General features: G+C 47.6%; 1 protein-coding gene and 1 pseudogene across 1 annotated transcript; one reads left to right on the top strand and one right to left on the bottom strand.

Annotated features, from left to right (window-relative positions):
* The first annotated feature begins 5,386 nt into the window (after positions 1-5,386).
* On the top strand, positions 5,387-5,988 carry LOC123154194 (uncharacterized). Its single transcript, XM_044572974.1, has one exon. It carries the CDS (start codon positions 5,481-5,483, stop codon positions 5,751-5,753), a length of 273 nt encoding a protein of 90 aa, XP_044428909.1. The 5' UTR covers positions 5,387-5,480; the 3' UTR covers positions 5,754-5,988.
* A 425-nt stretch (positions 5,989-6,413) lies between these two features.
* On the bottom strand, positions 6,414-9,570 carry LOC123154193 (uncharacterized; annotated as a pseudogene).
* Between the last annotated feature and the right edge of the window lie 3,706 nt (positions 9,571-13,276).

Here is a 13,276-nt window from a genome sequence, read left to right as displayed (position 1 = left end):
GAAGAGCTCGGGAATAGTCTTATTCATCCCTTGCATATTATAGTTCATCACGAAGCTCTTGTAGCTTGGTGGCAGTGATTGGAGAATTCTGTCAATGACGCAATCATCTGGAAGATTAACTCCCATTTGAATCAAGTGATTATTATACCCAGACATTTTGAGTATATGCTCACTGACAGAACTGTTCTCCTCCATCTTGCAGCTATAGAACTTATTGGAGACTTCATAACTCTCAATTCGGGCATTTGCTTGAAATATTAACTTCAACTCCTGGAACATCTCATATGCTCCATGACGTTCAAAACGTCGTTGAAGTCCCGATTCTAAGCCGTAAAGCATGGCACACTGAACTATCGAGTAGTCATCAGCTTTGCTCTGCCAGACGTTCATAACATCCGGTGTTGCTCCAGCAGCAGGCCTGGCACCCAGCGGTGCTTCCAGGACGTAATTCTTCTGAGCAGCAATGAGGATAATCCTCAAGTTACGGACCCAGTCTGTGTAATTGCTACCATCATCTTTCAACTTTGCTTTCTCAAGGAACGCATTAAAATTCAACGGAACAACAGCACGAGCCATCTATCTACAATCAAACATAAATAAGCAAGATACTATCAGGTACTAAGTTCATGATAAGTTTAAGTTCAATTAATCAAATTACTTAAGAACTCCCACTTAGATAGATATCCCTCTAATCCTCTAAGTGATCACGTGATCCAAATCAACTAAACCATAACCGATCATCATGTGAGATGGAGTAGTTTTCAATGGTGAACATCGTTATGTTGATCATATCTACTATATGATTCACGCTCGACCTTTCGGTCTCCGTGTTTCGAGGCCATATCTGCATATGCTAGGCTCATCAAGTTTAACCTGAGTATTCTGCGTATGCAAAAACTAGCTTGCACCCGTTGTAGATGGACGTAGAGCTTATCACATCAGATCATCACGTGGTGTCTGGGCACGACGAACTTTGGCAACGGTGCATACTCAGGGAGAACACTTCTTGATAATTTAGTGAGAGATCATCTTATAATGCTGCCGTCAATCAAAGCAAGATAAGATGCAAAAAAAGATAAACATCACATGCAATCAATATAAGTGATATGATATGGCCATCATCATCTTGTGCCTGTGATCTCCATCTCCGAAGCACCGTCATGATCACCATCGTCACCGGCGCGACACCTTGATCTCCATCGTAGCATCGTTGTCGTCTCGCCAATCTTATGCTTCTACGACTATCACTACCGCTTAGTAATAAAGTAAATCATTACATCACGATTGCATTGCATACAATAAAGCGACAACCATATGGCTCCTGCCGGTTGCCGATAACTCGGTTACAAAACATGATCATCTCATACAATAAAATTTAGCATCATGTCTTGGCCATATCACATCACAACATGCCCTGCAAAAACAAGTTAGACGTCCTCTACTTTGTTGTTGCAAGTTTTACGTGGCTGCTACGGGCTTAAGTAAGAACCAATCTCACCTACGCATCAAAACCACAACGATAGTTTGTCAAATAGACTCCATTTTAACCTTCGCAAGGACCGGGCGTAGCCACACTTGGTTCAACTAAAGTTGGAGAGACAGTCGCCCGCAAGCCACCTATGTGCAAAGCACGTCGGGAGAACCGGTCTCGCGTAAGCGTACGCGTAATGTTGGTCTGGGTCGTCTCGTCCAACAATACCGCCGAACCAAAGTATGACATGCTGGTAGGCAGTATGACTTGTATCGCCCACAACTCACTTGTGTTCTACTCGTGCATATAACATCAAACCATAAAACCTAGGCTCGGATACCACTGATGGGGAACGCAGTAATTTCAAAAAAATTCCTACGCACACGCAAGATCATGGTGATGCATAGCAACGATAGGGGAGAGTGTTGTCTACGTACCCACGCAGACCGACTGCGGAAGTGTTGATGCAATGTAGAGGAAGTAGTCGTACATCTTCCCGATCCGACCGATCCAAGCACTGTTACTCCGGCACCTCCGAGTTCTTAGCACACGTACAACTCGATGACGATCCCCGGGCTCCGATCCAGCAAAGCGTCGGGGAGGAGTTCCATCAGCACGACGGCGTGGTGACGATCTTGATGTTCTACCGTCGCAGGGCTTCGCCTAAGCACTGCTACAATATGATCGAGGTGGAATATGGTGGCAGGGGGCACCGCACACGGCTAAGGAACGATCTCAAGGATCAACTTGTGTGTCTAGAGGTGCCCCCCTGCCCCCGTATATAAAGGATCCAAGGGGGAGGGGGCGGCCGGCCAGGAGGAGGGCGCAGGAGGAGTCCTACTCCTACCGGGAGTAGGACTCCCCCCCCCCACTCCTAGTTGGAATAGGATTCCCCGAGGGGGAAAGAGAGAGAGGGGGGCCGGCCACCTCTCCTTGTCCTAATAGGACTAGGGGAGGGGGAGGCGCGCGGCCCACCTTGGTCTGCCCCTTTCTCCTTTCCACTAAAGCCCACTAAGGCCCATATAGCTCCTGGGGGGTTCCGGTAACCTCCCGGTACTCCGGTAAAATCTCGATTTCACCCGGAACACTTCCGATATCCAAACATAGGCTTCCAATATATCAATCTTTATGTCTCGACCATTTCGAGACTCCTCGTCATGTCCGTGATCACATCCGAGACTCCGAACTAACTTCGGTACATCAAAATGCATAAACTCATAATAACTGTCATCGTAACGTTAAGCGTGCGGACCCTACGGTTCGAGAACAATGCAGACATGACTGAGACACATCTCCGGTCAATAACCAATAGCGGGACCTGGATGCCCATATTGGCTCCTACATATTCTACGAAGATCTTTATCGGTCAGACCGCATAACAACATACGTTGTTCCCTTTGTCATCGGTATGTTACTTGCCCGAGATTCGATCGTCGGTATCCAATACCTAGTTCAATCTCATTACCGGCAAGTCTCTTTACTCGTCCCGTAATAAATCATCTCACAACTAACATATTAGTTGCAATGCTTGCAAGGCTTATGTGATGTGCATTACCGAGAGGGCCCAGAGATACCTCTCCGACAATCGGAGTGACAAATCCTAATCTCGAAATACGCCAACCCAACATCTACCTTTGGAGACACCTGTAGAGCTCCTTTATAATCACCCAGTTACGTTGTGACGTTTGGTAGCACACAAAGTTTTCCTCCGGTAAACGGGAGTTGCATAATCTCATAGTCATAGGAACATGTATAAGTCATGAAGAAAGCAATAGCAACATACTAAACGATCGGGTGCTAAGCTAATGGAATGGGTCATGTCAATCATATCATTCAACTAATGATGTGACCTCGTTAATCAAATAACAACACTTTGTTCATGGTTAGGAAACATAACCATCTTTGATTAACGATCTAGTCAAGTAGAGGCATACTAGTGACACTAAGTTTGTCTATGTATTCACACATGTATTATGTTTCCGGTTAATACAATTCTAGCATGAATAATAAACATTTATCATGATATAAGGAAATAAATAATAACTTTATTATTGCCTCTAGGGCATATTTCCTTCATGTCCGACGGCTTACCTTCGGATTCTTCGCCAGTTTCATTGTCTGCGTCGCTTCTGGCTTGTGCAGGGTTCACATTTGCTCGACCGCTCTCATGGTACGGTCAAAGTGTGAATTGGTATTGTAAGTGCATCTAGTGCCACCCCTAGTTGGTTTTGGAGTATTGACGACAAACCTAGTTGAGGGACTAATGTGTTTGTGAGAATTGCAGGATAACACAGGTGAAAGTCCCTTATTGATTCGGTTTTTCTACCAGAGATGACCCCTAAAAATGTATGAAGACATTGATGTCAAAGGTGGTATACGAAGATATTCTCATTGAAGACTATGACAAGAGAAGACATCGCATGAAGCCTATGGAGATCGAAGACTCAGATGTTTCATAGTTCTTTTTCTTCTTTATTGAGTCATAGGAACCACCGTACTGTTAAGTGGGGTCCAAGAGAACCGGTCAGAATAACTGAAGTGATGCTTAACCAAAACCTATGTCTTCGAGTGAAGACTATGAGAGCGAATCTTGTCCAGAGTCGGACAAGTCAGCTTTGCTTGTAGCCCAAGTAAAATTGCCGTGTGTGTTTGAAATCTGACCGTTGGAACATGTGTCAGTTCCTTAGTGACCCAGGGTCATTTCGGACAAATCAGGTCGGGTTACCTAGTGGCTATAAATAGCCCACCCCCTACAACCATAAATGGTTGGCTGCTCAGAGTTAAAGTACGGCTTTTGTCGTTTGAGAGCAACCCACCTCGAAGCCTTTAAGAGAGAACTCCTTGCGGGGATAAAGCCCTAACCACCCAGAGCCAAAGAGTGTTAGGGATCACTTAAGTCTTCTTGTCTGTGTGATCTGAAGACTTATTACACTTGAGGACTATGAATCCTCCAGTCGGTTAGGCGTCACGTTCTGAGCATCCAAGAGACATTGTGGATCGCCGGTGAACGAAGTCTGTGAAGGTTTAAGAGTCTACCTTGAAGACTTACCAGAGTGATTGGGCGAGGTCTGTGTGACCTTAGCTCAAGGGGAATACGGTGAGGACTGGGTGTCCTGAGCTGCGTGTTCAGGACTGGGTGTCCGGGACTGTGTGTCCTCAGGTTTAAATACCTAGCCGCCCTTACCAGACGTACAGTTGTCACAGCAACTGGAACTGGTCCAACAAATCATTGTCTTCAACGAGTCACTGGTTTCATCCTTCCCTTCCCTTTACTAACTGTTGGTCCTTGTGAAGTCATTGCATGATTGCACTATCTTCTGTCTTCACTGAGTGACTGCTTGTTCTGATCGGCTTTATAATATCTTCCTACCTGATCCTTACTATCTAGCTGCTATTAGTCATTGTGCTTTCACTTTATTGAATACTTGACTATGGTTTGCCTAGTGTACTCTACCTTCCGCTGTATGGTAATAGGTTTATTTTTATCGTTTGTCTTCGAAACTTTCACGTTTTGAAGACTTTCATAAAAATCGCCTATTCATCCCCCCCTCTAGTCGATATAACGCACTTTCAGGTATAATAATAACCCTTATAGTAGAAGAAAAATATACTTAATTAGTTTCACGGCGGAGCAAAGCGCACGTTACGCTCTGGTGCGACCGGCGTGATAGCCCCGAACCAAGGAACGACGTCAAGCCGGAACTCCGGAAACTAGTGGGTGGCGCCGTGCGTAGGCCTCACTTTTGTCGAGCGAACCCACCGGTCCAACCCCCGGTTTTTGGGAATCTGGGTGTGGTCTGTGCCTACTCGCCCGAAACCAGCAACCAAAGCCCCATGTTTCCCCCTGCATCTCGCTCCACGCTGGCTGAATCCATTCCCCACGCGCGCGTATATAAACACCTCGCCCCTGCTGCTCGTCGGTGGCACACTGCGTCGACTCAACCTACAGAGTTCAGCACAACCTCAGCTCGCGAGAAATCGACCCATCTATCGGAAGCACAAGACAGAGATGAGCTCGTCGGCGACCAAGAAGGGGGCGTCGCTGGTGGTGGCGACGAGCATGGCGGCCGTGGAGGTGCTCAAGGACCAGGCGGGGCTGTGCCGCTGGGACTACGCGCTCCGCTCGCTCTACCACCGCGCCGTGCTCACCGGCCGCCGCGCCGTCCCGGCGTCCCTCTCCTCCTCCTCCTCCAAGGCCGTCGGCAGGGCTGCGCGGCCCAGGCGGTCCGAGGAGGAGAAGCTGCACAAGGCGTACCACGTCGTGTGCTGGGGACCCAACTGATTTCTAGTACTAGAGGACCCATTTTTGTTCTCCTGAACCCGGTTCAGATTCTCCATTTTTGTTCATTCCCTCTTGATTATCCGTGAATGATGTGTAAATCGAGAGTATATGCTTGCAAGGTCAGTCATGCAGTCGTTCCTCTGATCTGAGGCGAGCTGCCAAGTGATTGATGAGGCAAATATAGGAAAACGGCATTGGTCTGTACAAGGAAAGGAACCACGTATCTCTTTGCTCTTGGATCTTACCAATACCCGATGTGTTTCTGATGATGATCAGATCTCACCAAATTTTAACGGTCATCCTAACCGGTTGAATGGCAGGGCACACTGGATTTACAGTGCAGCACATGTAGAGAGGAACAAATATTCAGAACTTTTGCATCCAAACAACAGACAAGTCAGCATCTGACAATAGATATATAGAATTTGGCCGGTACAGTTTACAGGATTCATGCTGGTTGAGCTCCCATATTACATGATTTGGTGTTTTCTCTTGACTTCAGGACAAGAACCCCTTAATGATCATGCCTAAAAGGGACTAAACTCTTGAATCAGCAATAAAGACGGTTGGACAATAAACAAGGGAAAAGTGGGAAAAGATAACATTGTAACTGTTGCAGCTGATTACAGTAATGCTGTACTAAATGAAGATTGAGGAAAACAAAAAGTTACTTGAGCACAGCAAGTCTCAGCCTACTACATTATATTCATAAGGCTTTCTTGCCCAGCTGTTGAACTGAATTATGATCAGTTTGTTCAAACCGAACACCAACAAGGTCGATTCAGAAACTGGATCATAGGATCTTTTGAGGGTCTTAAGGAGTTTAAGGTGCAGAATTTAAGGCCCAGAAAATATAGTATATACTCGATGATAATTCGTCCTTCATCGATTATAGTACTTGGCATCCTGCCTATCCTGCACACACTAGGGAAAAAAACTGACACATACATAGGTAAGCAAACATGACACTGTTTGATGCTGTCAGCAACCCCCTGAGAGTTATGCCACTGACAGGCTTAACTGAATTTACAATACACCACATGCTACAAAGAACTTGTATTGTAGTCATATGTTTGAGGATTACACCAGCGGAAGGTAAGCTGATTTAACAGTAGAGCACATGTAGAAAGTGACTTCATCCAGCTGCAGACAAGTGACATAGAAGTCAACATCTGATTAAACATATCAGCAGTACATAATTCAGCCAAGATCTGTCAAACTGGGTACAATTCCCAGGATTCATGCCTGGGTATTCTCTTGGCGCCAGGAAAGGAACTTTTAATCACCAATGAAGATGGCAATAGTGACAATAATAAATAAGGAAAACTGAAAAATAAAATTGCAACACTCGTTGCCATACCAACTGATTGAGGTACAAGTCAAAGCTAGGGCATAACAAGTCCCAGTCATGATATTTTCTATAAGAGTCTTAAGGAGTTAAGCTGCAAAATACTCCCTCCGTCCGGAAAAACTTGTCCCAAACTTGTCCCTCAAATGGATGTATCTAGCACTAACTTGGTGTTAGATACATCCATTTGAGGGACAAGCTTTTCCGGACGGAGGGAGTATAAGGCCCAGACGACGTACTCCAGAACACAGCATCCTGCCTACCTTGCAGACTAGCTTGTTCTTTGTCTTGCCTAATACTAGTAGTTGCTAGTTTCTGATATTTCGCATTATCTGGTCATAACTCCACAACAAACAAATCATTAAACCTTGACAAAAGCCTCGTGCAACGGCTGGATTGCACTATCATCAGGTTCACTGAGTACTATCTGAACATTCGGTGAGGCCTTTCTTAGAGGCGATAGTTTTCTTTCAAGAATATGTGAATTATTCATATGATCCTTCTGAAGCCATTCTGGGTGATCAGTCTTGGGAGTAAACAGTATCAGTTGGTTGAGACTAGTAGACATCTTCAAGAAAAGGCTTACTAGCTGCATCTCATGGTGGCGCCCCTTGAAATTCATCATGTTGACCAACAGAAGGTTCTCAAAGCCATCACCATCCTCTATTGCCTCTTCCTCTGATTGCCCTCCATCAGATATCTCTTCCCTCGACCCATGTTTCTGTGATTGATTTTCTTCAGGTGACTCTCCCTCTGACAACTCTTCCTCGTGTTCAATTCCCTCTGACAGCGCTTCCTCTAGGTCATCTCCCTCTAACAGCTCTTCCTCTGGGTCATCTCCCTCTGACAGCTCTTCCTCTAGCTCATCTTCCTCCGTTGTTTCTTGCTCTGATAGCTCTTCCACTGACCCATTTTCCTCAGATTCTGATCCTGATGGTTCATCCTCTGGCCTATACTAACAACTACTTGTCGGAAGCTGCAAGAGGGTGTAGTAAGCATTCAAAATAAGTGAGCACATCAAAACCAAGCAACAATACAATGACTACTAACTGAATGCATTTGTCAAGGCCATAAGGCAATCTCTTTGACAGCTTGTATACGAAGTCGAAGCTGCACAAATAACCTCTCCAATCGAGGCCCACAGCAGGCCAACAAAAGTCAAAGGCAATTTATTCACCTGCACAAATAACCTCTCCAATCGAGGGCCACAGCAGGCCACAAGGAAAGTGTAAATGTCGTTTATGTTATCGATCTCCATTGCGAACATCAGTAGCTGAAGCTCTCTCAAATTCAGCAACTTGCATGGTGCAGCGCCTGTGGCAGCTAACCTGGCACGAGCTTTGGCAGACAATCTCTGCAAGAAGAAGTTTATCAGTAAGACAGTAACTGAGTATTGGGATCAACCGGATAGCATGAAATGCAGAGAGCGACGAACCCGTAGGGCACTGCTGCAGAGGGTAAGCACGGTGAGGTTAGACAAATTGGTTAGCAGTTGAAGCCAGTTTGTGCGCAGCTCGCAATAAGGTCCTGACAATTGCCTCCAGCGGTTAGGTCCTCCGAAGCAGATGTAAAGGTCAGCAAGATTGGCGGTGGCCGGGATGCTGCAGGCCGGAATGTAGGCGCCGCTGTAGTGGAATGAGCGCAGGCTGGACGCATCGCCGGCAAAAAATACTTCGGCTTCCGAACCACACTCTGCAAGGGTTAGGCTCCTCAAGTGTGCCCCGGCCGCCGTGACGATGACGGAGAGGAGGCTTTCGCAGTAGCGCAGATCGAGGGTGTGGAGGAGGGGGCACGCAGCGACCAGGCGGTTGACCGTGCGGTCGGAGATGCGGACGCAGTGGAGGTGGATGACCTCGAGGGCGGAGAAGGGGTGGGAGTGGGCGGAGAAGGACACGGGGAGGTCGACGGTCACGGCGCGGAGCGAGAGGCGCGCGAGGTGGGCGTCCCCCAGCGGGAGCCGGTAGTCGAAGAAGATGTTGAAGACGCGGTTTGAGAGGTGGACGTGCAGGTCCTCGATGGCGCAGGCGGCCGCGTAGTCGAGGCAGCGGCGGAAGTGCTCGGCCTTGAGCTTGCCGATGTGGAAGGAGAGGGCGAACCGCTGGAGGCGCCGCCGCCCGCGCCGCTCCAGGGTTTCGAGGAACGGATGGGGGGAGTCGTGGGTGCCGAGGTGGAAGTCGAGGGAGGAGGGCGCCGGCCAGCGGTGCGTCCAGAGGGAGCGCCACCGGGTGGAGAGCGCGCCGGTGCGGATGGCGGATTTGAGCGGGAGCAGGCAGAGGATGTGCAGCTGCAGCGCCTCCGGCAGCTCCGAGATGCGGTCCTCTGCCGCCTCCGCGCCTGCTTCTACTTCCTCCTCCTTCCGCCGCCGCTTCGTGCCACCGTCCAGATCCAGATGGGACACCGCCGCCGCCATTCCTCCCGTTTACCGCCGACGGCTCACCACTCCGTCGGACCTCCGGTTAAGAGCATCTCCAACAGACGCCCCAAACGACGCGCGCGGGGCGGTTTGCCGCGCTCCAGCGGCCGCGGGAAACAAGCGCGCGCCGAAACCGTTTGCGCGCGCGCGCACAAGATTTGGCGCGCCGCTTCGCGCGCCTATAAAGCTGCGCGCCGCTTCGCCACGCGCTTCTCCACACTTCCTCTTCCCCTCTGCCACGCGCCGCTCCAGCGCCCCGCCACCGACGCGCCGCCATGCCACCGCGCCGCCGAGGAGCGTCCGGCTACCGTGGCGTCCGCCTGCGCCCCAACGGCTGCTACACCGCGGAGATACGCTCTGGCGAACTCCGGTTCGGTCTCGGCACGTAAGGGACGGCGCGCGAGGCCGCCCGCGCGTACGACGCGGCGGCGTGGCGCCTAGGCCGGCCGCGCGGCCAGATAAACTTTCAAGATGTTTACACGCTCCAGCAAGCGCTCAACCTCGCCCCTCTGCCTCGTCTGAACACGGCGGAAGACCGTGCGGAGCACGCCGAGCGGCAACGCCGCCTCCTCGTCGCCCAGGAGGACGAGCGGGTCATGGCGGAGTGGCGCCAGCGCCACCCGGAGGACGTCGCCTACGAGCAGGCCTACTGGGCAAGGCGCCGCGAGGAGGACACGCGAAGGCACCGCGAGACGCGGTTGGAAAGGCGTCAGCGGAAGGCGTTGGTGAATGCGCAGTCCGACATCGTTGCAGCAGGTGGGCAGTCGTTCTTCACGCCGAACAATGATCGGTGGCTGGACATCTGGCTAGACACCTTGGACGACACCGCCGAGGATGATAATGGTGATGATGATAGCGACTTAGAGTAGTTTCTATCTAGTTGCGCCATAGTTTATCTATGCTTTCGAACTATCTATATAGTTGCACCGATGTAAAATACCTTTGTATCGTTTTTTATTTATGCAATCTATCTAGTTTTTATTTTATCTATGCGTTCGAAAATTAAAAAAAATGTTGTGTGCGCGCTGCATTTTTTGCGCGCTGCTGGAGCGGCGCGCGCGCGCTGCATTTTAGCGCGGCTGCTGGAGCGGGCGCAGCGCGCCGCGCCAAACCAGGTGATGGGCGCGCGCCGCGTTGGGCGCCTGTTGGAGATGCTCTAACGCTCTCTTTGTTTTGGGCCGAAAACTTCCGGCACAAAACACTTCCGCGGTAGGAATTGGGCATATCGGTTTCGCGAGTGGTGGTTTTGGGGAGAATATATATTTTTTAACAGAACTAAAAAATATATTTTTCAACAAAAATGAAGTTTGTACCCCTCAAAAAGAAATGAAGTTTGGCAGCACAGTTTTTTTTTAAATATTGTTGTGCAAGAATTAGCTTTTCTTTTGACTTTGGGAAAAGAATCCTTTAATGCCAAAGAGGGAGTAAACTCCTAAATCACCAATGAAGATGGTAAATACATTAATAAAGCGGGGCATAAACATTTTTCGGTAATACATTAAGGAATATTGAGAAAACATAGCATTGCAATTATTGTTGCTATTTCAGACTTCCTTCGATGCCAATAAAGTTTAGTCCACCTCGATGAATGGAATCCACAGCTTAGGGGTGTGTCAAGTGAAGTAGGGATGGATGGGTTTGTGTAAGTTGAGGATGCTAGAAAACAGCAAATAGGATTATCTCCATACCCCTAGAAACAACAATTGATGAACATGGGTAATGGGGTGTGTGTAGAGATCAGTGACACTCCCTCGTGGTGCTTGCCTGCCGGATTATTAGGCATGTCTATTTTTTTCCCTAGCTATAAGCCCTATCACTTTGACATTTCCCCTCTTGTTGATCTCTATGAACACACCATCCTTCATGTCCATCAATATTGTTTTTAGGTCTATCATCGATATAAGGAACATGAAAAAAAAACATACTGGTGTTTCCTAGCATCCTCAGGTTACACAACCATCCATGCCTACTCGATAAAACACCCCCCTAAGCAATGGTTTCCATTCATCTAAGATGAACCGCACCATCACAAAGCTAAAGGAAGTTTGGGCCTTTTGGCAACTGCTTTGGCGTCGACAATAAGGAAGCGCTAGCAACATCAACTATTGCTAGCAAATCCTAAACCCCAGACTAGCCATTTCCTCATCCACGACCTATCTTTGATAGCAGGTCGCGATCTGCATTCACAAAAATAATTAAAAGGAGATCCTGACCAAGGGGTTGAGAGGGATCAACGGGAAATGTACATAAGTGTAGAGATTATTCGAGCCAAGAAAGATAAATAGTGCATATCTAGTTGCATTTATTTTTTCTTTTTTTTGAGAAACCAATAGGAGATATGTCTATTCATTTAGAATAAGAGAGTTGTCTAGCTTATTACGAAAAATCGGGCGAAAACGACTTTGAGATTTTTTTTTGCAACTTCAAAATATTGTTTTCACATGGTTTTCACTGGTTCCCACCGAATCTTGATCTCAATAAGATATTCTCGCATGTGTGTGTGTGTGTGTGTGTGTGCGTATGCGTGTGCGTGTGCGTGTGTGCGTGTGTGTGTGTGTGTGTGTGTGTGTGTGTGTGTGTGTGTGTGTGTGTGTGTGTGTGCGCGCGCGTGCTTTGACTTGTCCTAAGATGACCCATTGCTGGATTCCTTTATATTTTAAATTGGAGAGCAAGGTGTTTGTGAGGCAAGTTGCGAATCTTTGCAGAGAGTGTTTGCATGCTAAGGTGACTATCTCCTCCAAGACACTCTACACGAGACTTTCCTAGCTAACACTTCTTTCACAACCTTGCAATTAGGGCAAAAACTTTCCACCTTGCTTTGTGATTTTGTGTGGCTGTGAATGACCAAGTTTGTGGTGTATTTTGTTCATGTGTGACTACTAGGTGCTGCCAAATTATTTGAGAATTTTCAGAGCTACCAAAATGGTAGTTCCTTCACAATAGCGACCTAGGGCATACGGGCTTTACCAATTAATGCAAGACTTTGCCTTGCCCTCATTGAGCCAATCTTTTGCCCATGTATACTATAGGCACAATGATAACCTACAATTAAAATTAAAAATTGTTGAGGTGCCTAAGTATTCCTTGGATTTATTTCCCCAAAAGTGGCAGAAACTGTAATTGTCTCTGGAAGAGAAATATTGCTTTTGCCATGGCAATATTGTGTCACTCCCTTGATCCATATGGATTTGGGAGGCTCTTCGAATATTGGGGTAGACTAGATCAACAAAGAAAGTGAAGTTTCCTTTGTGTTAATTCAGAGCTAGGGTTTCAAATTCTAGATAACTAGGAATTGAGATGGGCAGGTCTTGGTTGTGCTGTGATCCAGGTGTAAGCAAGGGCGAGGTGAACTTTTATTACAAAGTTTAGAAGAAAATGTTTGGAAGACTGTCAAAAGTTAATAACAACACAAAAATCAAAAAGCTCTATTTTTTGGGGTGTTACACAAGTCGACGTCGGCACAGTAGCCGATGGGCATGACGAGGTGGGGGTCGTGTTTGTGGAACTCGTGCATGCGCTACATTCCATTGTGGTCGTTGCTTCACCGCCACCTTCATCCCGCAGCCGCCCACCTTCCGTGCATCAAATTCCATTGTCAAATCCAAGGTTTTGTGAATTAGTTGTTTGGCATATCTCTCGTATAGGTTCAAATCCAAGTGGGAACTGAAGCATCTTCTTATCCATGACTTAAAAAGTCTCTCAAAACCCTACCACTTTGATTCATTTTAGTTTTGAACTTATTTGATGATTATTCTTGGCACA

This window comes from Triticum aestivum, chromosome 7A (assembly GCF_018294505.1).
Source record: "Triticum aestivum cultivar Chinese Spring chromosome 7A, IWGSC CS RefSeq v2.1, whole genome shotgun sequence".
Lineage (NCBI taxonomy): Eukaryota > Viridiplantae > Streptophyta > Magnoliopsida > Poales > Poaceae > Triticum > Triticum aestivum.
This window is presented reverse-complemented; position numbering and strand designations above follow the sequence as displayed.